Source organism: Podarcis raffonei, chromosome 14 (assembly GCF_027172205.1).
Source record: "Podarcis raffonei isolate rPodRaf1 chromosome 14, rPodRaf1.pri, whole genome shotgun sequence".
In the NCBI taxonomy this organism is placed as follows: domain Eukaryota; kingdom Metazoa; phylum Chordata; class Lepidosauria; order Squamata; family Lacertidae; genus Podarcis; species Podarcis raffonei.
This window is the reverse complement of record NC_070615.1, coordinates 24,374,483-24,401,868: the sequence shown is the minus strand read 5'-3', so window position 1 is coordinate 24,401,868 and position 27,386 is coordinate 24,374,483. Positions and strand designations below refer to the sequence as shown.

The window sequence follows — 27,386 nt, the reverse complement described above, 5'->3', positions numbered from 1 at the left end:
ATAAAATATAGATATCCAGGTTTGTGATCTCTCTTTCCCACCACTTCACGGTTCTACAATACTTTGATGCCTGAAACACATTAAGAGCTATTAAAGGGGAACTGGTTATTATAGCACATTCATTGAACAAATATAGGTGAGCCTAGTCCTGCACAACAGCACTGATCATGCGATCAGCAGTATAACAACATAATTAACAGCTGCAGGTATGCAGCTTAATGGAGAACATGGATGATCATCATTAATTTTTGCTTACTTGTGACTCATGCTAGTATATGGTGATTTCCTAAAATGCCATACCCTTCACTAAATGAACTTGGTATTCTTTTTATTTGTTATCAACCTTTCAGGGACTGTAGGTGCATATTTGAACCAGAGAAACTGTCAAGGGCATCACACTCTGAAACCAATCATAGCCCCCAAACATAGCTATGCTATTGACTACAATAGATTGATTCTTTCAAGTATTTTTTTTGGGGGGGTGCTGTGGAAGAGAGATCCCTGTGGTCTCAATGGGAGGCACCTGTAGGCACCACATTGAAAGCCTCTGGCCTTGAAGAACTTTTAATTTTTGAGGGTAGAGGCAAATATTTTAGACCATTTTTGTTCCCTGTGGATACTCCCACTGCATTCGTGAAAGTGAGGGATCACCTTCAGTCAGCAGAAAGCTGTTTCTAGATAGGCTGTTTATATGTACAAACATGTTGCTGTTAACTTGCACTGTCTCTCCCCCCCCCCGGCAACCCCACAAAGTCTGATAAGAAAAACGACAGAAAATTTCATGGGGAACAACCAGTAGCTGGCAATGACCTATAATGTCAGCACTAACGTATCATGATAAATGTTCAATAAATAGGTGGTGTTGCATAACCTCCACACATGTTTTGTGTGAATGTATCAGAATGAATGCTCAGTAAATAACTCCTGGAATCTACAAGAATATTTGTGGGTGCAGTCTCATAAACTTGGGGGAAGGGTTGCTCTTTGAATGTGTTTTAAAACCCAAATTTGCATTACATGTTTTCAGTACCATTTAGTATGGATGTGCAATAATTATGAGGGCTCCCCCTCCCCCAGAAAGTGCTTTCTTTCTCTGTAACCCCACCCCTTGCACGATGGTAGCGATGGAGGTAGGAGACCAAGAGGCAAATTTCAGCACCTAGGACAGTATCTGATAGGCAAGTAGCTTGCTTGTAGCTTTAAAAGTTTTTGTCAAGACAAATTACTCCTCCTCAGCTGTGATCACTTGTCCTTCAAGAAAACAGATTACTGTAGTGCAACAATAGCATAAAATACCTCATTATACTTGTCATACTCCCCCGTCCCCCACACACACATACAAGAAAAATGATCAACAACCATGGGTTCTTCTAGCTACAGACTGGCATTTCAGGCAAAATAATCTCTGCAGTGATATTTTTGGTAGCAAAATGGCTCCTTTAAATAATTCATGGACTCGGTTTGCTAATATATTCCAGCAGGATTTGAGCTCTGCCTCTCTCCTCACTCCCTTGCTTGCCTACCTTGCCAAAGATGCATCTTCTTTGACCTTCTGCCAACCTGTAATTTGAACCAAGGGAGTATGTGACTCTAGCTGTGGGAGAGCTAACACAGTCTTAAAAAGCAACTTGGTGATACTATAGTGATAAATGGAGCAATGGCCTACCTTGTTTTCCCATTTCTCTAGGCAAGCAAGTACCAGTCCACTGTCCATGGTGCTGAAATTTGCCTCTTGGAATCAGCCCGTGTTATCACAATGACCTTCAAATGCCTTTCGGCTCCTCCAAACTGTATCACTCAGCTACTAACATAGGATCTTATAGCACAGATAGCTCACTTAATAAACCCTATGGAGAGTTCTTATAACTGGCAATATCACATCCATCAGACACATTACTTGCCTTCTTCTACTGTTATTTAAGTACTGCTGGAGTAATCTGAGGTTTATTTTCATTTTCGCTCTTCAGCCTGACAGCAGCCACAGAAAACTCTCTTAGCCAATATTCAAAGCATCATCTTGCAAGTGCAAAATCTATCCCCTATGACTGGGTTTTAGCAACCTACTCAGGAAGTTGCTGCCCCTGAATATTACCCCATATAACATATCTGTCTCCAATATAGGCTGTGAAGGGTTCTCTGCTATTGGGTCAATAATCCAAGAGTCGCCGCCTGATTGCACCCAGCAGTCAAGCTCTGTGCAGCTATTTCTGGGAATGATGATCAATAGATGCAATTTAGTCACCATTGAAATAAATAAATAAATAATACATAAGATAAGATGATTCCAAGATAGAAAAGAGAACAAGAAACAAACAAAAAAACTATAAAGGGAGTTTTATTTTGAGGGAGGGGAGGAAGGTCAGAAGAGGAGAGAAACATCAGTCACCCAACTTGCCGACACTATTTTTGCTACAACTTTCAATAGGGAGTGATTTGTAGGTCTTCATGGGACACGGGAGTAATGTGAGCATCTAAAGTAATTCCTGTTGGTAATGCATTATGCAGGGCGGTATAGGGACCACGCAAAGTTTAAATGGATTGGTCACATGAGATCAATCTCCCTTTTAAAAAAAAGATACACATGAATATTGGAGGAAAGTCATCTCTTTGCAGCTTGCCTTTCTCTCGCAATGCTGGGGGGAAAGCAGAAAGACAGAACTGAAATAATAATAAATTGCAGGTCATGAGCTTGCGTACCGAGTGACTTCTGAATATGAAACTTTCATAGACTAGAGCAGTCTTCCCCATCCTGATGCTAGCCAAGAGGTTTTTTGGACTCCAACTTCCATCAGCCACAACCAGCATGGCCAATGGTGAGGGATGATGGGAGTTGTAGTCCAAAAGCATTTGAAGGTCACTGGGATGGGGAAGGCTGGGTAAAGACACATGCAGGGTCATCTCCTATTTGTGCATCTCTCTCACACACAACTTTTTGGTGTCAAATTATAGCATTTCTGTTTTCTCAGGTATTTTAATTTGCCTTAGCCTCATATTCTTGCTCATGTTATGGTTTTATTGTATATTTTAGTAATTCATGACTTATATAATTCATGATTTATAATTCACCTTCCCTAGGTTTGCCATATTTTAAAAAGTAAAACCACCAAATATAGTGATTTTAAGCTTTTTGAGCTGTTTCTACTGCTTTTTCCGTACATCTGGGTTTTCCCTGACATTTTGCCAATTCGGCAAAATTCCCCCCAATGCCACTTTTAGACCCCAAAATCAGGATATGTCATTCATTCTTTTATTGAATTTATATACCGCCCTATACCTGGAGGTCTCAGGAATTTTCCTGACCTATGGCAAGCCTACCTCCCCAAAATTGGTTGGGTAAAAGGCAGCATATAAATATTTTAAAATGGACAAACAAAATGCATGAGGGGTCAAAGAAAAGGGAAGAAAATATTAGCAGGGGAGTCAGATGCAAAAAATTATGTACCTGAATTAAAGCATGCAAACTAAGGCCACATCTGCAATATACATTTATAGCAGTACAGTGCCACTTTAACAGTCATGGCTTCTCCCAAAGAATCCTGGGAAGTGTAGTTTGGTAAAGGTGCTGAGAGTTGTTAGGAGATCCTCATTCCCCCCACAGAGCTACAATCCACAGAGTGGTTTAACAACCAATCACTCTTCCTGGGGAATTCAGGGCATTCCATACTAGCACATACTAGCTGAAAATGCCCCTTTTTAGGTCACAGCAGGCTCAACATTTCACTCAGCTGTCCACTATCACCCCAAGATTTCTTTCCTGGCCAGTCTTTACCATTTCAGACTCTTCTGTGTGAAGTTAGGATTGTTCTGTCCCAAGTTGCTACCAAAATAGAACTCTACTTTTAGATGATTCCTGTTGCATGACCGAGGTTTCCTAGGCTTAATTTAAAGATCTCAGAACTCAGCTAGTAGCAGGCACCTTTCTCTCTACTCTGAATGTTAACAAGGGCTACAGTGCCTCATTTTTAGGAAGAGAAGCATGTATTTAACAGAAAAACAACCTAGCATTTTTGGGAGCAGTGATATGAATCCAAAGTGGCAGGAAGCAGGAATCAGCTGCTCATGCTCTGAAAAACACAACCTTTTCCATGGTTCTTTATTTTTCTTTTTTTAATTGACGTTTTGAAGAAACCTATTGCTTCACCTTTAAAAACCCAAACAATCCATTTTTTTAAAAAAAACCAGAAAAGCCACTGGAACGACAAAGGTTGAATTTAAAGGCTAGAAGGAACGTCGCTTTGCTGACTGCTTTTAAGCCAAGCTGTCTTTTTCTTATTTTAAAAAATGTTATTGCTTGAAGCTATTTTATTTTCTGCCATCAAATCCCCCCACAGCCCATGTCAAGTTCCAGGGGTTGATGTTAGGGGCAGAAAACAAATCACGAGGGGTTTGAACAGGGCAGGAAACTCTGTAAAGCCCAAGTCAAAATGTGCCGCTGTTTGTTTTTCTTTCATTTCATCCAAATGAAATAAACTACCCCAGGGCACTGCAGAAGTATCCCAAAAATTATTGTTTTTTCAAGGAATTGAAGGAAGCAATCACAGCTCAACAGCTAAAGTTGTTTTTTGCACGTTAAGAGCCGAAAGCTCAAGAGAAGGGAAGAGCTAGATTCCTCACCCGCCCCAGTTATAAATCGTTTGCACATTTTCTCCTCTTGTCTTTCTTCCAGCTATCCTATGCAAAGCAGGAGTTGCAGGGTGTTAAACAGTTTTGATACAATTTGCTTTCCACTATTCACGGGCCTGGTTGAAATTCATTATTTCCAGGGCCGGTGGGGCACTGGTAATGAAATGGGAGTTGTACTTATCTGCTGTGTGTGTACAGAAGATCAAAAGAACAAAAAAACACACCATAAACAACAACAACAAATGATTCTGTCTTAGAAAGCAATTTAATTACACTGAACATGCTTCTGCTCCAAGCCACTGGCATGGCTGAGTCAGGGCCTGGAACTGCTGAGTGCCAACACTGTTGTCTTTTTCCCTCTGCTTGCACATATTCTATGCAAAGTTTCTCTCTGTGTCTAGAGCTGGATGGGTCCCAAGGGTCATCTAGTCCAACCCCCTACAACGCAGGAACCACAGCTAAGCTACATCTCCATAATGATGTGATGGCATGCTATCTAGTGTGTCATTTGTACTGGAGCTGAAGAACAGAGAGACATGCCTCTCTGTCAGGTCCCCTGGACTCCCCTTAGGCTATGTCTGGGAGGCAGTGTGTTGTAGTAGTTAGAGTGTCAGACCCTGGGAGACCAGGGTTCAAATCCCCCCTTGGTTGTGCAGCTCACGAAGTGACTTTGGACCAGTCACTGCCTCTCAGGCTAAGGTTCTTCACAGGGTTGTTGTGAGGATAAAATGAGGAGGGGAGAACCATGTACACAGCATTGAACTCACTAGAGGAAAATGTGGGATATAAATGCAAGAGATAAATAATAAATTAATAATAATAATAATAATAATAATAATAATAATAATAATAATAATTTATTATTTATACCCCACCCATCTGGCTGAGTTTCCCCAGCCACTCTGGGCGGCTCCCGATCAGTGTTAAAAACAGTACAGCGTTACATATTAAAAACTTCCCTGAACAGGGCTGCCTTAAGATGTCTTCTGAATGACAGGTAATTATTTATCTCTTTGACATCTGATGGGAGGGCGTTCCACAGGGCAGGCGCCACTACCGAGAAGGCCCTCTGTCTGGTTCCCTGTAGCCTCACTTCTCGCAATGAGGGAACCGCCAGAAGGCCCTCGGCGCTGGATCTCAGTGTCCGGGCTGAACGATGGGGGTGGAGACGCTCCTTCAGGTATACAGGACCGAGGCCGTTTAGGGCTTTAAAGGTCAGCACCAACACTTTGAATCGTGCTTGGAAACGTACTGGGAGCCAATGCAGATCTCTCAGAACCGGTGTTATGTGGTCCCGGCGGCCACTCCCAGTCACCAGTCTAGCTGCCGCATTCTGGATTAATTGCAGTTTCCGGGTCACCTTCAAAGGTAGCCCCACGTAGAGCGCGTTGCAGTAGTCCAAGCGTGAGATAACTAGAGCATGCACCACTCTGGCGAGACAGTTCACGGGCAGGTAGGGTCTTAGCCTGCATACCAGGTGGAGCTGGTAGACAGCTGCCCTGGACACAGAGTTAACCTGCGCCTCCATGGACAGCTGTGAGTCCAAAATGACTCCCAGGCTGCGCACCTGGTCCTTCAGGGGCACAGTTACCCCATTCAAGACCAGGGAATCCCCCACACCAACCCGCTCCCTGTCCCCCAAAAACAGTACTTCTGTCTTGTCAGGATTCAACCTCAATCTTCAGTCTTAGGATTCAACCTCAATCCTCAATCTTAAATTCATATGTTGCCTCCTTAAGCCCTTACTGGGCCAGCTTCGTCCCCCTTCCTTCCTTCCTTCCTTCCTTCCTTCCTTCCTTCCTTCCTTCCTTCCTTCCTCCTTCTGCCACTCCAGGGATGCCAGATCTATGGAACTAAGATGTCTTCTCAATGTTGAGGGAGTGGAGGAGGCCAAGCACAGAGCTGAGCATGGCACATGCTGGGCTCTGGGCTCAGCCTCCTCCCGATGATGTGATGTGTGCATGTCATGTGCCACACACATGACATCACACATGAGCAATGCACACTGGGCCCCCTCAATCTTGAGCTCAAGTTGGAGCCTCTGCCCCACTTTCTAGGTCTAAATCTGGTTTTTTCATGGATGGAATATAACCTACTATACCGAGGGAGTTCCATCCATTGCCACACCAATTTTACTTCTCACCCACCTTTTGCATCTCCTCCCTGCCCACCACTGGCATGCAGCCCAGGGGACATTGCCCACAAGGAAATGCAGCCCTCAAACTGAGAAAGCCTCCCATGCAAAGAGCTTCATGTCTGGTCTGCCCTGGAACTGTGGGTGGCTGCGCCAGAATCTAGATTTAGGAGGTGTGTCCCTCAGCTCCAGAGCCATAGGAGCACAGGAAGCTGCTTCCTGCTGAGTCAGAACTTAGTCCATCTGGCTCAGTTCTGTCCACACTGACTGCTGGTGGCTCTCCAGGATTTCAGGCAGGGAGTCTTTCCCAGCCCTACCTGGAGGTGCCATGTGGGACTGAACCTGGGACCTTCTGCATGCCAAGCAAATGCTCTTCCAGTGACCTACGATTCTTGGTCTGAAGGTCTATAAGGAGTTATTGCTTTTGTTTCTTTCTATGTTATGCAGTGTTGTGTTTCCATATTGTAAACTGACTTGTGATCCTCGGCTGAAGGGTGGCATAGAAATTTAATAAGTAAAATTAAAGCTGCCTTATACTGAGTTGGAACCTTGGTCCATCCAGCTTGGTATTGTCTGCACTGACAGGCAGCAGCTCTCCCGGGTTTTGGGCAATGAGTCTTTCCCAACCTTTGGGGGCACAAAAATACAGTGTTCCTGTTAAGGTAAAACATTCTCTGTGCAAATGGGGTGTGGTGTGTGTGTGTGTGTGAGAGAGAGAGAGAGAGAGAGAGAGAGATACCAATAAGTGCCAATAAGTGCCAGTTGTTTTTCATTTTCATTTTTGGAATCCTGCCCTTCCCAACCCATATACATTCACTGAAGTGATGTGCACATCCATGCTATGAATGGGGCATCATGGTAACATGGTTAGCCTAGGGCCTGTTCTGCTCTTCTCTCACACATCTACATGGAGATGTCCAAATTATGAACTGCAAGCGCTCCGGCTTGCCCCCACAATTTAGGGAGCTAGGGTTGTGTGATGTGCGCATGCCATGTGCCCACACTGCGGGCCGTGCTGATGTCACTCATGCATGCCATTGGGCGTGCCTCATGTCGTGTCTCAGTAATGCAAGCATGTCCCATGGCATGTGCAAGTGAGGCGAGCACATCACGCAGTGTGTGCGTATGGCCACCATAGAATTTTGAGGGGCCCCAGCCCCCTCCTTGAACATTTTCTGGGGCTTTTGGCCCCCTGTTCCCCTAGATGACACCCCTGATGGGCAACACTCATAGAGTCCCATGTGTGTTTAGGATGCAGTTGCCTGAATTGCAACAACCATATGTGCCTGGATGCAGCCTGCTGGTGGGTTCTGTGGCAAGCTAGCTTTTGTTATTGTCAGGGATTGGACTCAAGAGAGCGAGACGGAGGAGGAGTGGTCACCCCCCCCTTCTACTGACGCTGCAGGAGAAGAATGTAGCATTGATTTACAGCAGAGGTTTGAGGGGGATGAAGAAGGACACAGGTCAGAGAGAGTTGAACAAAATAGTTGGGGAGTGTTAGAAGAAGGGGGCAGGAATTGCAGCAGAGCAGCCAGCTGACACATTGTCACTGGAGAATATTTCTGATCCTCCTTCTCCCAGAACTCAACGTTCATTAAGGGTGCAGAAACAATGGAATCAGAGTTTTGGCTACAAGCAGCCACTGTAAAGGGAGAGGCTGTTGCTAGGAAGGTGGGAGGAGGAGCCCAGTTTGGAGCAACACCATGTTAAGGCTTGCTGCTTTCTTTTGTCTCACTATTAGGATTGAACAAAACTCATTCAAAAAGGACTTCACCTTGTTTCTCTGCTCTTGTTGCAACTGCGGGAGGAATAGCTTTCATGGAGCTTTGACAGTTATTTTGTTCTGTACTTGAAACCCCCAAGTTGTCTTTATACTGTTAGCCATTCTTAAGCGTCTATTATTATTATTATTATTATTATTATTATTATTATTATTATTATTTTGTTTATAACCTCCACAATAAAGCATTGCATTCATTCCTCATGTGCCTTCTTGGAGTAAGCTCAGCTCTGAATCTGGCACCTGCCCGCCTGGTCATACACTATTGAGTAATTTGTGCTCTTGGGGTTCAGAAGACAGTGACTGGACTGCTTGGCTCTTGTCTTTGTGAATCCCAAGAACATCCAGAAACAACCTGAGCTTCCCTTGGCTCAGGACTGGAGGACTAGAGGGTGGTGGCTTTACTACTGGGCAGACATGGCTTTCCCTGATCTGCTCCACATGCTAGCAGCTTGGGATAAGCAAATGAAATTCTGTACATGCTGGCAGCAGGGAGATGAAAAAGTAGACCCAAACTTCTTTATGTGCAATTGTGTTTTTGATTCAAAGTTTTAATCTGGGGATTGACGGCACAGATTTTGCATGTATGTGTAGGATTTTAGACACCTAGAGCATAATTTGTGCATGCCAGCAGAGCAGCGATGGGGATGGGGTGCTGACTTCATGTTGTAGGGACCCAATGGATTAGGCATGGATCACCTAAAACACCCCATTGTTCCTTCTTCTATATTCCATCCCCCAACCTTGCTCTCAACTTGTTTTCAAAGACTGCAGAACGTCCGGCTGGTGGTAGGACTTGGACTTCTCCCAGTGTTCTGGGGACAACTGTGCTGTACTGAAATGCTGTGCTTGTGGTAGTGAGGGAAACATGTAAGCAATTGGCAATCTGTCTCAATCATTTATTTTTGTCTTCTTGAAGATGCTGCAGAGTCCGTGGAAAACATTTCATCTACCCTGATTCTCTTATCTGTGAGCTGCTCCACAAAGTCTAGCTGAAACTCTCCTTCCTTCCTTCCTTCCTTCCTTCCTTCCTTCCTTCCTTCCTTCCTTCCCTCCTTCTTTCCTTCTTTCCTCCCTCCCTTCCTTGACTGTTTCTTCAAAGCTACTGCCTTTGAATTACCTTGTTGGCAGAACTGGACTTATTTTGCACATGATTTCTGTTCCTTTTGCTCATGGAAGGATGCTAAGGAGTTACGAAGGGCAATGGAACTTGACCACCCCACCCTGTCAGCAAGAAACCTCTGAAAATCACCTTTGGTCCTTCCTTTCCCTTCAGATAGTTCATCATTCATTGTGGAAACACTTGAATGTCTATTGAATGTCTATTTTCCTGGTCTTATAAGGAGTAGAAAGTTGGGGGTTTCTTTTAAAATAGAAGCAGTGATACCTAATCTGTTGAATTATTACAGAATCATAGAAGTCCTTCTTTGTGTGCCCCCTCCATCAGAGGTCTGGAGGGTGGCAACACAGGCCTTTTCTGCCGTGCCTCCCCATTTATGGAATGATTTCCGCAAGGAAGCTCACCTGGTGCCTTTATTACACATCTTTAGGCACCTGGCAAAAAATAATAATCTCATCTCCTAGGCCTTTGGCTAATTAAACAATCTATGGTCTTTCAAACTGTGGGTGGGTGGGTATTATTTCATTTGTCATTATGTTATGCATTTTGTGTTTTTATACTGTAAACTGTAAGCTTGACATATTTTGTGTGTGTGTTTTTATATGGTGTAAATAAATAAATAAGTCACACAGCTAGTTTACCAAGATAACTAGGAACGAATATATCAGTCCACTTAGAGTTCATGTCACTTTTGTAGTTGTATTCTGTTGTGTTTCATCATCAATCTGGAAATGGTTTTTTTTAAAAAAAAATCTGCATGAAAAATTGTGTTGTGCTCATATGCATTTCCCTTCGCAACATATGGACACTTTCCTAAAATGCACATTTTTTTTGGTATGCATCTTAGCCCCAAAATATTCATTTTATATGCATTTTATACGCTAGTTGAGGTGAGAGCTGAAAAGTGCAAAATAGGTGGTTCTCTTAAAAAAAATAATGAACCAGATGAATTCCTTTACTGTCTCTACCAATAAGATAAAGGCACCTTTATGTCTGTGTGCCATAATATTGTGTTCTTTTATGTGCTTCTGCAATTAAAAACAAGCTTGCCATCAGATGCAGCCTGCCTTTTGCTGAGACCTTTCCTTGCATTTTCAAGTCATTGTTGTTTTCTTTTTCTTCCCCAGGGCTTGACCTTCCATGGCAGAATGAATCAGCAAAGTCAACAACCTCCCAAACCCCAACAGTACCTGGTCATACCAAATTGCTGATCCCTTCCATATCTCTTGATAGCTGAGAGAAGTAAAACAGATGATAAGGCAGCGCTGATATTTTTTAAAGTACTATACAATGGTTCTCTGGGAGGATACCGTTCCTAATTAACAACAACGCCAGCAGAGAGCTTTCTCAGAATCGTGGCATTTTTATTGCACATCAAGACAGTCTCCAAAGGAGAAGCTATGCTTGTGTAGCTAACAGCACAAATTGTACAACTAAAAAAAGAAATAGCATAGAGTACGTTAGAGTATAAAAACCACACACTGTGCTAGATATATCTAGACATATAGACTCAAAATGGATGATGGCCAAAGAAACAAAGTGAACCAAGTTTCCGATGATTACCGGTACCAAGATGGCGGCTATGGAGGTTATGCTCCCAATGATGGATATTATCAAGGTGGGGAGGAGCCAGCTCAAGAGGAAGATGCTCAAAGCGATGCTACCGAAGGGCACGATGAAGATGATGAAGTCTATGAAGGAGAGTACCAGGGCATCCCTCACCCAGATGACCTCAAGAAGCAGAAGAAGAAGAAAGCCCCAGAGGTGGCTGATGAGTTCAGAGACCACGCCGACCTCATGGCGGAGAAGATGGAGGATGAGGAGCAGCTGGCCCACCAGTACGAAAACATCATTGAGGAATGTGGTCATGGACGCTTCCAATGGATGCTGTTTACTGTCCTTGGCTTGGCACTGATGGCAGATGGGGTGGAGGTCTTTGTGGTTGGCTTTGTTCTACCCAGCGCTGAGAAGGATATGTGCTTGTCACGCTCCAACAAAGGAATGCTAGGTAAGTCCCTCTTCTCTTCAGCCATATGCCATGAGGCTAGTTGTAGGATAATTTGAAACTGCTTGGAATAGCATCCTCTATTTGATTCTTAATGTCCTCCAGCTCCCAGTAGGGTGCAGACCCACTAGGAGTCAAAGCTGAATGAACATTCTCTTGGTGGTTTCATCAAAAATTTCTCCTTCCAGATAAAATTTTGGGGTGGGGTGGGGGGAGAGGGCAGATCTTTCTCTTTCCCTACTTGTAACAGGCCAACTTTGACAGGGGGTGGGACATGCCAATCATATGGTACCATAATGACACCTGCCAAAGTTCAGAAGACATTGCTATTACACAACCTCTTTGGAAGATGCATGAGGGCGCATCTCAAAGAACCTCACTGTTACCAGTAATCAGCTGGTGGTCAATTAATGGGGGCCCTTTGCAGTCTTTGCAGAGAAAGGAATTTACATTCAAAGTGCTGGAGGAAGTGCTTTGAATATAAACCTCCTCCTTAGGAAGGGGGGAAATGCTTTTTATCAAAATGGAGTGTTTCTTCTCACCAATGGAACCCAACAAGCCCTTTGTGCAGCACTTGTATATGTATATACATATATCGGGTTTAGGTGTGGCTTGGCTGAAATGGCCTCGCAGGCCAATTGAGGATGCTGGTCAGACCATCTTAAGCCTGTGGGTCAAAGGTTACCCACCCCTGCTTTAATTAACCTTCCTTCCTTCCTTCCTTCCTTCCTTCCTTCCTTCCTTCCTTCTTCCTTTCCATGAAACATCCTGAAGTGATTATCTATGGAAAAAACGTAAGTTGTTGTAAGGTTGATTGTTGATAAGGTATTCGAAAAGTTTCAGGCAGGTTGGGCTGGTTCATTAAACCAAATTCTACATAAGATTATGAACAGAACTCTGTTTGGGAAATCTGGTGTGACACATATGACAGGAATCAACAGGTATTCAGCTCGATCCCAGCTGCTAACCAAGTAAAACAGAAGAGCGGCCAGGCTAACTGCCCTTGAGAAATATTCCCAGGACACCATCCCTCTCTTCAGGCCAGGCTCTGTACACTCCTTGAGTGTTTTTGCCAGGGTGGAATGTATCCTTGAACTCTGAGAATGCTTGCTAGTTGCCTGGATGAAGGATAGAGAGAGGTATGTGAGCGTGTGTGGAAACTTTATTAGTTCAAGCCTTGTATATAGCAAGAAGACATTCAGCCAAACACACATAGGAAAATCTCCCTCAGAACTACATAGCCAATGGAGTGTGTGCTACCTCAGTGTGAAGATCTTACCATTCTTTCTGATTGCTAAGCAACACTTTCACCCATCCTCCTCTTGGCTAGCTGACTTTAACAGTAACAGAATTAACCCTTAAGTCACATGCCTAATGATCCCTGCTGCTGCGCTTCCAACAATCCGTACAATGTATATGCTAGATTGTCCATCATGCCAACAAGACATACACAAACACACCAGGGAGTTGACTAAACAAGAAAGCAGATGGCCTGATATTATAAATAGATTTTCCCCACTCCTTCTCACTCTCTCCTGGGGGTGGGGGTGGGGGAAGAGAAACTGCATATCTCACAGTGAACATTTTGCATTTTTTCACGGCGCACAGGTCCAAACTGCAGATATTTTTCTCCATGGTAAAATATTAAATATTTAGTAATGTGTGAAAATATGTTTGCCCCATCTTCCCTCTTCCAATTTCCAAACATGGCAAGTTCAATGAGTTCAAATAATTTTTGTAGTTTGAAGATGCTGTTCCACAAATTAAACAGCATTTTAAAAAATATTTTTTTAAAAAAGAAAAGAAAAGAAGAGCCTTGCTTGATCAGATGAAACGGGGGACCATCTGGCCCAGTTCTCTGTCTCCAAGAGGATTCGGCCATGATGGCTATGATCCATACCCTCAAAGTGCTCCTATTTTCTAGGGTCAGTCCCGGAATTACAAAACCCACCAGGGCTTCTGATCTGATCCCAGAATGTCCCTATTTCCCCCACCAGTGCCATCGCAACCAGGGAGGTGGATGAGCCAGTGCTTGTCCTAAGTGGCAGGGGTGGCAGTGGTGACTGTGAATGAGCTCCCCTGTTGCCTCTCCACGGCTGCTGCTGCTGCCAGCTTCCTCCCTTCGGCAGCTCACAGTGGCTGCTGGAGAACAGGCAAGGTAGAGGAGAGGCTGCCACCGCCAAGGCCTAACCCTGCAAAATGCATATATATATATATATATATATATATATATATATATATATATCTTCTGCATTTTGATTTCCCACCCCCAAAGTCAAAGTCAAAGTATTGCCCTACTGTGGATTTTGGATTCCCTCGCCTGTTGTAGCAAGAGATAGTTAAATCTGTCCATTTTAGTTTCTCTCCATTACTCAATCTCCATACCTTAAGATCAGTTTGCACCCTTTCTCCATTATTGTGTTTGAATGACTGTTGCATCTCAGTGCTAGACGTGCATGGCTTCTTATTCCTTGCCTCTTTTTCACACCCGGGAGTTCATTTGGTATAATACTCTCCCCTGGCCCCCTTTCAAGCCATATTTTTGATTAGGAGGCAGGACTGGTTCTGTTCCAGCTGGAGAGGAGTCAGCCTTCTGGCTTTGTCCTCATGTTAATGCATGAGAAGGGCCTCTCTTTGCCCAGACCTTTAAGGAGGGGGACATGAGAAGAAAGACAAAGTGAGTAACTTAAGATGGGCTGTGAGTGTGGGGAGAGAAGAAGGAAAGAGGGAAAGAGCTGACTCCAATGGATCTTTGTTAGAATAAGGAACAATGAAATGTTCCTTTTAGTGTATTTTTGGTCTCTGTGGAAGCTGCCCAGAGTGGCTGGGGAAACCCAGCCAGATGGGCGGGGTACAAATAAATAATAATAATAATAATAATAATAATAATAATAATAATAATTACAAAAGGTCTTCTGTAAAAAAAAAAGCAAGCATAATTAAAGGGATCCGTTTCTTTTTAGAAAACATCTTAATCAATCCTTTACTGATGGAGAGGATTTACCATCACAGTGGAATTGCTACCGTTAAAAGTATCAATAGATATAGATAGATAGATAGATAGATAGATAGATAGATAGAGGTGTGTGTGTGTGTGTGTGTGTGTGTGTCCAACTAAATCATAGAATAGACCCATTGAAATAAGTGGACTTGGGTCCATAAATTTCAGTAGGTCTACTATGAGTATAATTTTGTTGGATATCCCTCTATATCTTTCTATCTTACCACATCTGCACTATACAGCTGAAGCAGCATCATGCTACTTTAAACAGCCATGGCTTTCCCCAAAACAGTTCCTGTAACAATTTGTAAATGAAAATTGGGCTGCATTTTAGTGCATTTTCTCCCTGATAAATACATTTCTGTATTCAGTTTTGAGTCATTTACACATATATTTTTTTGGCAAGCAGTTTCCCCAAATATAACACTTTCGAAAATTACTTTCAGTATTTTTTTCCAGTGCATGCCTTCCCCCAATATATGCATTTTTGTAAAAGTTGCAAGGTTGGAGAAGTGTAGTACAAAATTCAGAGAAGTGTGAATTTTGAAAGGTGGACCATATGGTGACTGTGTTTCATTTCTTGTATTGTTTTGGAAAGTGTGAATTAGGTCAGTTTGCCTTTAAATTCAAAGTAAATTGACCCCCCCCCGAATTGCACCTTGAACCACTAACATATGATTTCAGGTTGCACTACTTCATTTTCTTCTTTTACCTAGGCTGCAGCAGGTCTTTAAGTTTGCATCCAGCTCTGTTTATTCAAACAAAGAAATGCTAGCAAATCCAAGGCCTTTCCATTTTTATGCTCTCCCTTTCAGAGTCTCATAAATCAGTCGGATATTTCCGCACCTGGCAGGGGCGATTCAGCCCAGCTTGCTTGTCCCTGCTGGGATTATTTGTGTTCCAATCTGCCAGATGTCACTGTCTCCTTCAGCCCAATGCTAAGAGAACAGTCTGCCCAGCATTGTTTTATGTGTGGCCCTGGCAGGATTGCACTGATCAGGCTGTGAGTATGAAAAAGAATCTCCATCCAAGGCTGAACTGAGGCAGTGGAAAAAATGAAGAGAGAGAGAGAGAGAGAGATGGTGGTGGTGGTGGAGAAGAGCTTTGTAGAGAAGACTAGAAACCATTGTTAGGTCAGCTGATTAGGGCGCAGACTTCAGATTTGTCAGACCTACTTTATGTTTTTACCAGAACTCCAAAGTTAGGTACAAAAACCAGAGAGTTAGAATGAAAGACCGCTGTGTCTCTGAACACATTCTGAGCCCAGGTATTTGGGTTTTTTTGACATCAGAACTGAACTGAACTTATAGCCTTTTCCTGCACAAGTCCACTCCTGGAGTTTTCTTTGTTTCAGTATTCTGTGGAAAGTTGTTTTGTTGCTATTGTTAAATAATAAGGAATAAGAAGCCGTCTCTGGTCTACTGCAAACCAGCAAAGTGTTCTACCGGAAGTTGGTGCCACTTTCCGTGTTCTGCCTGAAAAATGGAGTGTTGTGGCACCTTAAAGACGAACAGATTTCATTATGGCATAAGCTTTTGTGGACTAGGTCAGAATCAGAGGCACAAAGTATTATTCTGAGCTAGCAGGTTCATGCATTGTGTGTGTGGAGTGAAAGTAGTGAAATCAGAGGGAAACACACAGGGTAAAGACAGTAATACTTACATTAAAGCTCAGGTGTATGCAAAGTCGCAGTCCAATCAACCCAATGCTAATCTTACATTTTTTAAAAAGGGTTTATTTTTTGCTTACCAACTTGAAATGAACAAGAGGGGAGTGCTCTTTGGCCCAGTAGAGCCTTCAATGTGGGGTTCCTCAAGGTTCAATTTTATCCCCCATGCTGTTTAACATCTACATGAAACCACCAAGTGGGGTTATCTAGAGTTTTGGAGTATGTTGTGAGCAATACGCTGCTGCTGCTGATGATGATAATGATGATTTATTGAATTTATATACCGCCCTATACCTGGGGGTCTCAAGGCAGTTCACAGAATAAAATCAAGATATAAAAACCACAAAATACATAATAAAAATAAAAACAACATCCCAATAGCCCCCTCCCCCCAAAAAAACACATTTTAAAAGGGCATAGGATGACACATTACTTTACTTTTCCAGGTGGGGCAATGGATGTCTTCCCTTGGTAATGGTCTGGATGAGAGTTAACAAACTGAAGCTCAATCGGGATAAGACTTGAGGCACTTTTAGTGGGTTGTTCCCTAAACCAGATAGATGGGAGGTTGCCTGCTCTTGATTGGGTTACACCTCCTCTGAAGGAGCAGCTGTGTAGCTTCAGTGTGCTTCTGGATCCTTTGCTGTCGCTTGAGGTTCAGGTAGCCGCAGTGGTGTGCAGTGCCTTCCATCACCTTTGGCTGGTGGCCCTCTGTCTGCACAGGGTAGCCTAAAGTTAAGTGTTATACGTGAGGCTGCCTCTGAAGATGGTTCAGAAACTTCAGCCTGGTGAAGAATTTGGCAGCCAGGATTCTCACTGGGGCAAGACGGTTTGAGCAGATTACACTGATCCTGTGCTGGCTGCATATTACAGTGGTACCTTGAGTTACAGACGCTTCAGGTTACAGACTCCGCTAACCCAGAAATAGTACCTTGGGTTAATAACTTTGCTTCAGGATGAGGACAGAAATCGATGCGGTGGCAGCGGGAGGCCCCATTAGCTAAAGTGGTACCTCAGATTAAGAACAGTTTCAGGTTAAGGACAGACCTCCAGAATGAATTAAGTTCTTAACCCGATGTACCACTGTAGTTTCAGAGCCCAATTCAAATTGCTGGTTTTGACCTATGAAGCCTTAAATGCCATAGGCTCGCAATACCTCAAAGGACCCCCTCTTCCCATATGACGCAACCTGGACCTTACAATCACCATCTGAGGGCCTTCTTTGGGTGCCTCCTCCATGAGAGGTCCAGAGCATGACAAAAGAGAATAGGCCTTTTCAGTGGCATAGCGTGGGGGGTGCAGGGGGGGCCGGCCGCACCGGGCGCAACATCTGGGGGTTAGGGTTAGGGGGCGCAAATCCATGGGTTAGGGGGCGCAAATCCATGGGTTATGTCTGCAGGGCTGTACAGCCAACTGAAGCCTTCTGTAGGCCCACCAGGGAAGTAGGCAGTACCTTATCTAAATAGACTTCCCCTGAAGTTTGTTGGAAGAGCAAAAAGGCCAGGAAGGGTGGCTCCTGAGCTCCTGAGAGCAGTGTACTCACTGGTTTTGTTTTTAAGTCTGTAGTTTTACCTCTTAAAAAATAAAATCTTTCCAAATTGATTTCTTAAAAAATAATGATTAAAGACTACTCAAAACAGCAATGAATAGCTGTCAATGGCACTGTGGCAGGCTCCATATTTTACAAGAAAGGCCTGCTGAGTGCAAGGGGGATTTCAGGGGAGGCAAGGATGTGGGAAGGCTTCAGAGTGTAGAGCACTAGAGAGATCATTAGGAAAGGAATTCCTGTAGTCTGGTCACCTCACCTTATAAAGGATCTTGTAGACGAGGACAAGGTTCAGAAAAAGTCAACCAAAATGATGAAGGGGATGGAGCCACTCCCCTATGAGGAAAGGTTGCAAAATTTCGGACTTTTTAGTTTAAAGGAAATGCAAAGGATAGGCGACATGGTAGAAGTTTATCAAATTAGGCACGGCATGGAGAAAGTATCTCTCTATCTCTCTATCTATCATCTATCATCTCTATCTATCATCTATATCTATCTATCTAGGGACACGGGTGGCGCTGTGGGTAAAACCTCAGCACCTAGGACTTGCCGATCGTCAGGTCGGCGGTTCGAATCCCCGCAGTGGGGTGCGCTCCCGTTGCTCGGTCCCAGCGCCTGCCAACCTAGCAGTTCGAAAGCACCCTCAGGTGCAAGTAGATAAATAGGGACCGCTTACTAGCGGGAAGGTAAACGGCGTTTCCATGTGCTGCGCTGGCTCGCCAGATGCAGCTTGTCACGCTGGCCACGTGACCCGGAAGTGTCTTCGGACAGTGCTGGCCCCCGGCCTCTTAAGCGAGATGGGCGCGCAACCCCAGAGTCAGACACGACTGGCCCGTACGGGCAGGGGTACGTTTACCTTTACCTTATAATCTATCTATCTATCATCTATCTATCTATCTGTCATCTATCATCTATCTATCATCTATCTATCATCTATCATCTCTCTATCTATCATCTATCTATCTATCTATCTATCTATCTATCTATCATCTATCTATCTATCTATCTATATCTATCTATCTATCTATCATCATCATCTATCTATATCTATCATCTATCTATCATCTATCTATCTATCTATCATCTATCTATCTATCTATCATCTATCTATCATCTATCTATCTATCATCTATCATCTATCATCTATCTATCTATCTATCTATCTATCTATCTATCTATCATCTATCTATCATCTCCCTCCCTCATAAGGCTAGATCTCATGGACATCCAAGGAAGCTGAATGTTGGGAGATTCAGGACAGGTAAAAGGACATATTTATTCACACAATACATAGTTAAACTATGGAATTCACTCCCATAGAAGGCAGCAATGGCCACTGGCCTGGATGGCTTTACAAGAGGATTGGACAAATTGATGGAGGTTAAGGCCACTATGCTCTGCCTCCGTGGTTGGACATGATAATAATTCTGAATACTAGTTGCTGGAAGCCACAGAAGGTGTACTTGTGCTTGGGTCCTGCTTGTGGGTTTCCCATTAGGGCATCTAGTTGGCCACTGTGAGAACAGGATACTGGATTAGAGGGGCCACTGGCTTGATCCAACAGGTTCTTCTTATGGTCTTATGAGATGAGTTGCAGGATAAAGAAAGGACATTCACAAACACCATTTGGCCACTTCAAATGTAAGATAAATACCATGAAACATCAAACCCCACCATTGAGAATTTCACCATTTTTTTCTCTTCACCTTTGATAATGTTTGATTGCCATTTCCTGTTCCATTAATTGATGAAAAATAGTTGGGGAAGGTGGGAGGGCTGGAGGAGGGATTTTCAGCATAGCAGTGCTGGAAAAAAACAGAGCAGGCAAGAGCTGATTCAGGATAGCCCATCCCTATTAATTTATATTGGATTTCAAGTGACTTAAGTGGCTGGTTTAAGCATAGATGCTGTTCTCAGCCAGTTTGGAATAAGTTCCCCTGCATTTTGCAAGAGGCAGCTGCCCTCCCCCCATCCAGGCTTCTTGCACAGAATAAAATGACGAAGAACGAACCTATGCTTAGTTAGAATAATTAGTCATTTCAATGTGCCACACAGCATGAGTGGGGGAGAAAACTTGGATTGTAGAAATAACATTCCTCCAGAAATCTGCCCTGTTCTGTTCCCACCCACCTTGAAATTTCAAATGACGCAAGTTCTTTAGGCTATGCCTGGCTAGGGAGATTTTTCATAACTGCTCGATGTCGATACAAAGTATATATACGGCAGGATTTTGAATAAATAACAAAATGGGTCCTGAACTTGGGTTGCTGGCCTCAAGGGCATATAACTAACCCAAATCTATTTGTAGAGCTGATAGTCAGTGTGCTGTGGCCTATGTATGTTTGCATGTATTCCAATTTATTTATGTGAATCATTTTTATCTTGCTCTTCTCGTGTTTGTGACATACCGATGTCCTGACGTCACATGCATGAGGTCAGGACATCCGGAGGAGCTTGGGGCAGAGCCAAATGCAGAAGCCACATGGCTCAATAGCCTGCAGCTCCTCTTCCACCTTCTCTTGGTGCTACCACCAGCAAGAGGGTGTTCCGACCCTCCTTCCCCTCCATGGCAGAAGGAGGAGGAGAAGGAGCCAGCTGCTGGAGGCATGCTGCACTCAGATCCACTCTTTGGCCCCATGCTTTTGAGACATAGGGGCCCCCAGCCCCTACCCCCAAAATATAGATACCTCTAAAGCAGAGTTTCCCCAAACTTGGGTCTTCAGCTGTTTCATCCCTAGCTAGCAGGACCAGGTCAGGGATGATAAGAACAGTTGGAGACCCATGTTTGGGAAACCCTGCTCTAGGAAGTCCTGGTGTTCATGCAAAAATACGTGTAATGTGAGGGAGGCCAGCTTGTTTTGAAATGTATCCATCATGCTCATGATGTAAATGAGAGAGGGGATGAGAGGAGACCGAGGGATGTTAGTGAGAGGAAGGAAGGTTTTCTTCTCCATCCACCCGCATGTCTACCAGGAAAAGTAATAAGAGCAGAGGGAGATCAGAGTGCCAAATAGGGTCACTCAGGGGACCATGTGAAGCTGAAGACTTTCCAGTTGCTGACCTCTGAGATCATTAGAAAAGCATTGGCAGATCAGACCAAAGGCCCATTTAACTATCCAGATGCATTTGGGAAACCAATAAACAGGACAAGAGGACCCCCTCCCTTTCTGCATGCGAAGCATGTGCTGAATCATAGAAGAACCACCCTCCTTTTAGGAACATACTTCCACTGAATTGGACCGCTGGTCCAACTAGGAATAGCCAACATGGAGCTAGCCGGATGTTGTGGCACACCAGTTCCAAGCATCCCTTAGCATTAGCCATGCTGGCTAGAGCTGATGACAGTTGGAAGCCCAACATCTGGAGAGCACCAGATGTTGATAACCCTCCCAGGGACAGGGGCTTTCCAGGGTTTCAGACAGTGACCTCTGCTGCCCTATTTGGAGGTGTCAGGACTTGAACTGGGACTTCAAGAACATAAGAAGAGCCATGCTGGATCAAACCAAAGACCCATCTATTCATGCATCCTATAATCCCCAAGTGGCTGTGGGAAGCCCACAAGTAGGGGAAGGGGCTGGAGATTGCACAAAAGACCCAGGCTCCCTAGACTATTCCCTGACAACAACCCTGGACAGTATCCACATAGACTGCCAGGGAAGCACATTAGTGTTCTAATGAGAACATGTTCTTTTGTTAAAAGCAAAATGGATGGGTTGGCTCACTGGATCAGATACGTTTGTGTGTTCTTCCATTTTTAAGGAGCTTAGGATGAACAGCTGGGAAGTTGGATTTTCTCTGCAGAAAGCAATTTATCCAGCCTGGCTGTTCAGTTTTTAATCTGGGAGCAAGAGCGTGAACTCAGGCAGAATGCATGAACTTCCTTGATGGCATCAGGTGATGCTTCTGTACAGCACTTCCCCAGTCTGGTGCCCTCCAGATACTTTGGGCAACAGCTCCCAGCAGCTGTCTTAACTGAAAAAGGTGCTTCACATAATTATATTTTGTGCACGGCAGTTCACTGTTGACAGTGTTTGACAGAGTAGGACAAGCAATAGGTGTTTGTCTCTGCCCCAAGGTACTTACATTTTATTTTTCAACAGTAGGGGAGGGAGAAGAAGGAGGGGAAAGGATGAGTAACAAGGGATGAATTTGCAAACTTTGGTTTAGTTTCATGTTGTGTGTGTAGGGGGAAAGCCTAAGGGGTTAAGCCAGAGGCATCACACAAAGCAAACTGCAACAAACCAAGGGAGACAAACCTCTGGACTTCCAGAGGTTGTTGGATCCCAACTCCCATCAGTCCCAGCCAGGATGGTTAATTGTCTGGGACTATGGCAACTGGAGTTCAACATCTGGAGGACACCAGTGTCCCCACCCACCCAGTAAACATTATAACAGCCCTGACCAGTGGGCCACTATCCCTGTATTGGAGAGGGGTTGGGGCAGAGGTTGAGGAATGGAGTTTTGGCACATAAACATGAGAAGAGCCTGGCTGCTGGATCAGAGCAAAGGCCCATCTAATCTAGCACCCTGTTTTCACAGTGGCCAACCAGATGCCTAAATGGGAAGCCTGCAAGTAGGACCCAAACCTGAGTTATCCCCATGCAATTCGAAGCAGCTGATAATGAGAGGCACGCTGCTTCTGAAAACGAGGAGAGAACACAGCTCTGGCGGCTAGTAGCCTTTGATAGCTTCATCCCCCATGAATCTCACACCAAGTTAGACCACTGATCCATCAATGTGGCGTGTAGTCTTCCCACATGCATCCGGTTGGCCACTGTGAAAACAGGATGCTGACCCATTGTACTGACCCAGCAGGCTTATGTTCTTAAGCTCTGCATTGTCTACTAGAACAGAACTGAGGTCACAGAAAAAGGCCTCTTCTGGCTATCTTTTATCATTTTAGCTGCCTAGCTTATGGGGTAATCATAGAACTGAAGAGTTGGAAGGGATCCTGAGGGTCATGTAGGCCAAGTCCTTGAAATGCAGGAATCTTTCGCCCAATGTGGGTCTTGAAGCCATGACCTTGAGGTTAAGAGTCTCATGCGCTAACTGCTGAGCCAACAGTCCCAGGAAGAAAGCCCCTTTGATGTTACTGTTGCTAAACAACTGGTGTTGGAAGCCAGTTTGTTGAAAATCTTGCAGACTTCTACTAGGACATCCCAACCTGACTTCTGCCCACCCCTGTCTCAAAAAGACATCCAAGAAGCACCAAACAGCAATGACGGCTGGCCACTTCAATAGGGAGAGGGACAAGTGGCAGATGGCATCTCTCCAAGGGCTGAATTTACCTTGAGGGTTGCCAATTGCCAATCCCCAGGGTCCAATAATCCATACAGTGATCAGGACCCTTTTATGCATACAACTTACAAACCAGCTGTGAATTGAGTTTCAAGATCTCATTGCAGAATACACTCTGTAATGGATGTGTTTGCTTGTGTGTCGTCTATAGTTGCATGCATGATCAATCCATTGACTAACAATCCCCTTGGAAAAAAAGTGGAATAATGAATAAATGAAAGGGAACTGCAGCTGGCTTGCTGCCAATATCCTGAAAAGCTTAAATACTGTGTGATTCACTATGAAGGGATTTGCTTACATTCTTATTAGGAGAAATTACAGTATTTATGGATTCCTCCAAGGTCTGATTACCATGAGCTTTAAAGGCTTTTGTTATGAAATCATCCACTGTTTCTCTTATCAATTATTATTGTTGTGCTGCAGGGACTTCAGTAGGAATTGGGAGGCTGCTCCGATAGGCAGCATGAAGCCTCCCTTCACAGCTTAGTTGCTGGGGTCAGGGAAGGTGGAGGCAGCCCGGAAGCTGCATCTTAGAGCCCCTGCACCACCATCATATGGGGACTTCAGAGCAGCTCCTGAAGCCAGCCAGAGCCAACTGCTCTGGGATGCTGAGACCGCCGCTGCTGCATTTCCCGGGGACATTAGATGAAATCCGGGGACTGTCCCCACGAAACAGGGACATCTGGTAACCCTAGTTCAATCCTGCTTGGTTTGGGCACACCAGTCAATTCCTGCTGGGAGCTGCCAGGCATACCCACGCCCTGCAGAAATCAGGCTGGAATTGCAGCTGATCCATGGGGAGGTCAATGGAGCTTGTGCAGTACAGGCAATCCCCCATTTACGCAGGGGTTACGTTCCAAGGCACTGCAAGCTTGTTTGCTTATTTACTTATTTATACATACCCCACCCATCTGGGTGCCTCCTAATAGAATATTAAAAACACAATAAAACATCAAACATTAAAAACTTCCCCAAACAGGGCTGCCTTTATGTGAAATCATGTGTATATTTGAAACACCACTGAATAATAATAATAATAATAATAATTTTTTATTTATACCCCACCCATCTGGCTGGGTTTCCACAGCCACTCTGGATGGCTTCCAACAAAATATTAATATACAATCGTCCTTCAGATATTAAAAGCTTCCCAAACAGGGCTGCCTTCAGATGTCTCCTAAAAGTCTGGTAGTTGTTTTTTCCTTTGACATCTGGTGGGAAGGTGTTCCACAGGGCGGGTGCCACTACCGAGAAGGCCCTCTGCCTGGTTCCCTGTAACTTCGGTTCTCACAGAGAAGGAACTGCCAGAAGGCCATTGGCGCTGGACCTCAGTGTCCAGGCAGAATGATGGGGGTGGAGATGCTCCTTCAGGTATACTGGACTGAGGCTGTTTAGAGCTTTAAAGGTCAGCACCAACACTTTGAATTGTGCTTGGAAACATACTGGGAGCCAATGTAGGTCTTTCAAGACCGGTGTTATATGGTCTCGGCGGCCACTCCCAGTCACCAGTCTAGCTGCCGCATTCTGGATTATTTGTAATTTCCAGGTCACCTTCAAAGGTAGCCCCACATAGAACACATTGCAGTGGTCCAAGCAGGAGATTAGAGCATGCACCACTCTGGTGAGAGTGTGGGCAGATGGGGTCTCAGCCTGCATACCAGATGGAGCTGGTAAACAGCTGCCCTGGACACAGAATCGACCTGCGCCTCCATGGACAGCTGCAAGTCCAAAATGACTGCTAGGCTGCACACCCAGTCCTTCAGGGGCACAGTTACCCCATTCAGGACCAGGGAATCCTCCACACCTGCCCGCCTCCTGTCCCCCCAAAACAGTACTTCTGTCTTGTCAGGATTCAGCCTCAATCTGTTAGCTGCCATCCATCCTCCAACCGCCTCCAGACACTCACACAGAACCTTCACCACCTTCACTGGTTCTGATTTGAAAGAGAGGTAGAGCTGGGTATCATCCGCATACTGATGAACACCCAGCCCAAACCCCCTGATGATCTCTCCCAGCGGCTGCATGTAGATGTTGAAAAGCATGGGGGAGAGGGCAGAACCCTGAGGCACCCCACAGGTGAGAGCCCAGGGGTCTGAACACTCATCCCCTCCCACCATCTGCAAACACCCCATTTTGCCGCCACCTGTTTCTACCCTTTATGTGACATCTTCAGGTCACTTCCATTTTTTGCGCGATGTGCATGTGTGCAGTCACACACATCTTGAACATGTGTAAATGGGGGTGGGGAGGTTGCCTGAACCTCACCACCCAGGGCCAACGGTGAAAGGTGAGTGGGTGGGATCTAGCTACCAATCAATCACCTGACATCATTATAATGTCAGATGATTGGCAGGCAAGTGTTCTTGCCCACCTGTCAATGCTGGACCACCAGGCTGGAGGAGATCAGGATTTGGCCACTGGGAATTGCTCACTCACTTCACGTTCATCGGTATCTTTATAGACCTGAGGACTAGCTGCTTGCTGTAAAAGAAAGAAGGAAGGAAGATGTGATTGCTGGGAAATTGAATTTTGCACCCATTCCTACAGTCTGCCCCCCCTCCTTTAGCACTTTTTCCAAAATCCAGGATCGAATAGGGAAGTGTTGAAGGAAGAAACTTGGTAATCTTTCCAAGCAACTGATTCAACATTAACATTTTCTCCCCTCTCCAGGATCCATCAGAAACACCTAAAATTATTGCTTGCCACCCAATCACAGAATCAAAGAGACATATTAACATCCCTTTTAAAACTCCCACCTCCTGGTTTTCAACACAACTGAACTCTCTTTCCCTGCTGATCTTCCTGCAGCACCAGTTGCACTGGGATGAGTTAGCAGGGCTAAGATGCCAAACACCTGCCCCCGTCACTGGTGGCACGTACAGAGGACACGTGCGCCCTTAAGCTGCTTAGGCCGCCTGAGGCTCACGGCATTTCTGATCTCTCTGAGTGTAGCAACAACTAGTCAGGCAAGGCGTCGCTGATGACTCAGCTCGCAGCGCCCTCTTGTGGGCACGTAATCTCACTCAGAGCATTTGCCCAATAAATGTGGCACTTCTATTTTTTGCAGTTCACAACAGCTCATGGCAGTCTTGGGTGCAGAGTCTTGCAATCTAACATCCTTTTTACCCAAGATTCCCATATTCTGGGAACTTCTGCATGCAAAGCAGGGATAGGAAGATGTTTTCAGCATGAGGGCCACTTCCCCTGGTAGGCAACTTCCCAGGTAGGCAACATGTCAGTGATAGGTGGGGGCAGAGGCAAAAAGGGGTGGAGCAGTGAATGCATACCTTCCAACCATCAAATTTTCCCCTCAAGGGGCAGATTCATGCTTGCCCACAACACACACAAACAACCTGCCCTAGCTGGAACCACACACCCCAGTCCATTTTCTCCCTTCCCCTCTGCACCTACCTTGGCAGGCCTGCTCTGACTATTTTGTTTTTTTTTTTATAATATTTTTATTCAAAAAGTTTTCCATATAAACATAACATACATAAACATACATAAACATACAAAAACAGAAACAAAAACAAAACAAAAAACATGTACCATTTCATATCCTAATTTCTTATACCTTCCTTCCCCGACTTCCTCATGCCTCCCTTTTCTGTATTCCAAATTCTTATCAATTACTCAGCAAATCTTCCCTTATTTTAATTTAAGTTTAAGCTAACCTTCCTTGTTCTCCTTGTCTTAACCATTACTAATAGTAACCATTTACTTTCAGTCCATCATCATTCTAACTTTCATTAACTTTGTGATATTTCTTTAAATAGTCCTTGAATTTTTTCCATTCTTCTTGCGCTGTTTCTCTTCCCTGGTTTCGGATTCTGCTCGTCATTTCTGCCAAACCCATGTAGTCTATCACCTTCATCTGCCATTCTTCCAGTGTGGGTAGATCTTTCGTCTTCCAGTACTTCGCAATAAGTATTCTAGCTGCTGTTGTAGCATACATAAAAAAAGTTATATCTGTCTTTAACACCCCTTGGCCAACAATACCCAAGAGAAAGGCCTCTGGTTTCTTGGTGAAAGTATATTTAAATACCTTTTTAAGTTCATTATAGATCATTTCCCAGAATGCCTTAATCTTCGGGCACGTCCACCAAAGGTGAAAAAATGTACCTTCCTTTTCTTTACATTTCCAACATTTATTGTCAGGCAAATGGTAAATCTTTGCAAGCTTGACTGGGGTTATGTACCACCTATAGAT

At 44.4% G+C, this 27,386-nt stretch overlaps 1 protein-coding gene across 1 annotated transcript in view; it reads left to right on the top strand.

The window, feature by feature from the left end:
• SV2B (synaptic vesicle glycoprotein 2B) overlaps positions 1–27,386 on the top strand; it is a 75,601-nt gene that overhangs the window by 25,057 nt on the left and 23,158 nt on the right. The window contains exon 2 of the mRNA XM_053364769.1: positions 10,785–11,665. Within this exon, the coding sequence (XP_053220744.1) occupies positions 11,173–11,665 (493 nt within the window). The 5' untranslated portion in view covers positions 10,785–11,172. The remainder of the gene's footprint in view (positions 1–10,784; positions 11,666–27,386) is intronic.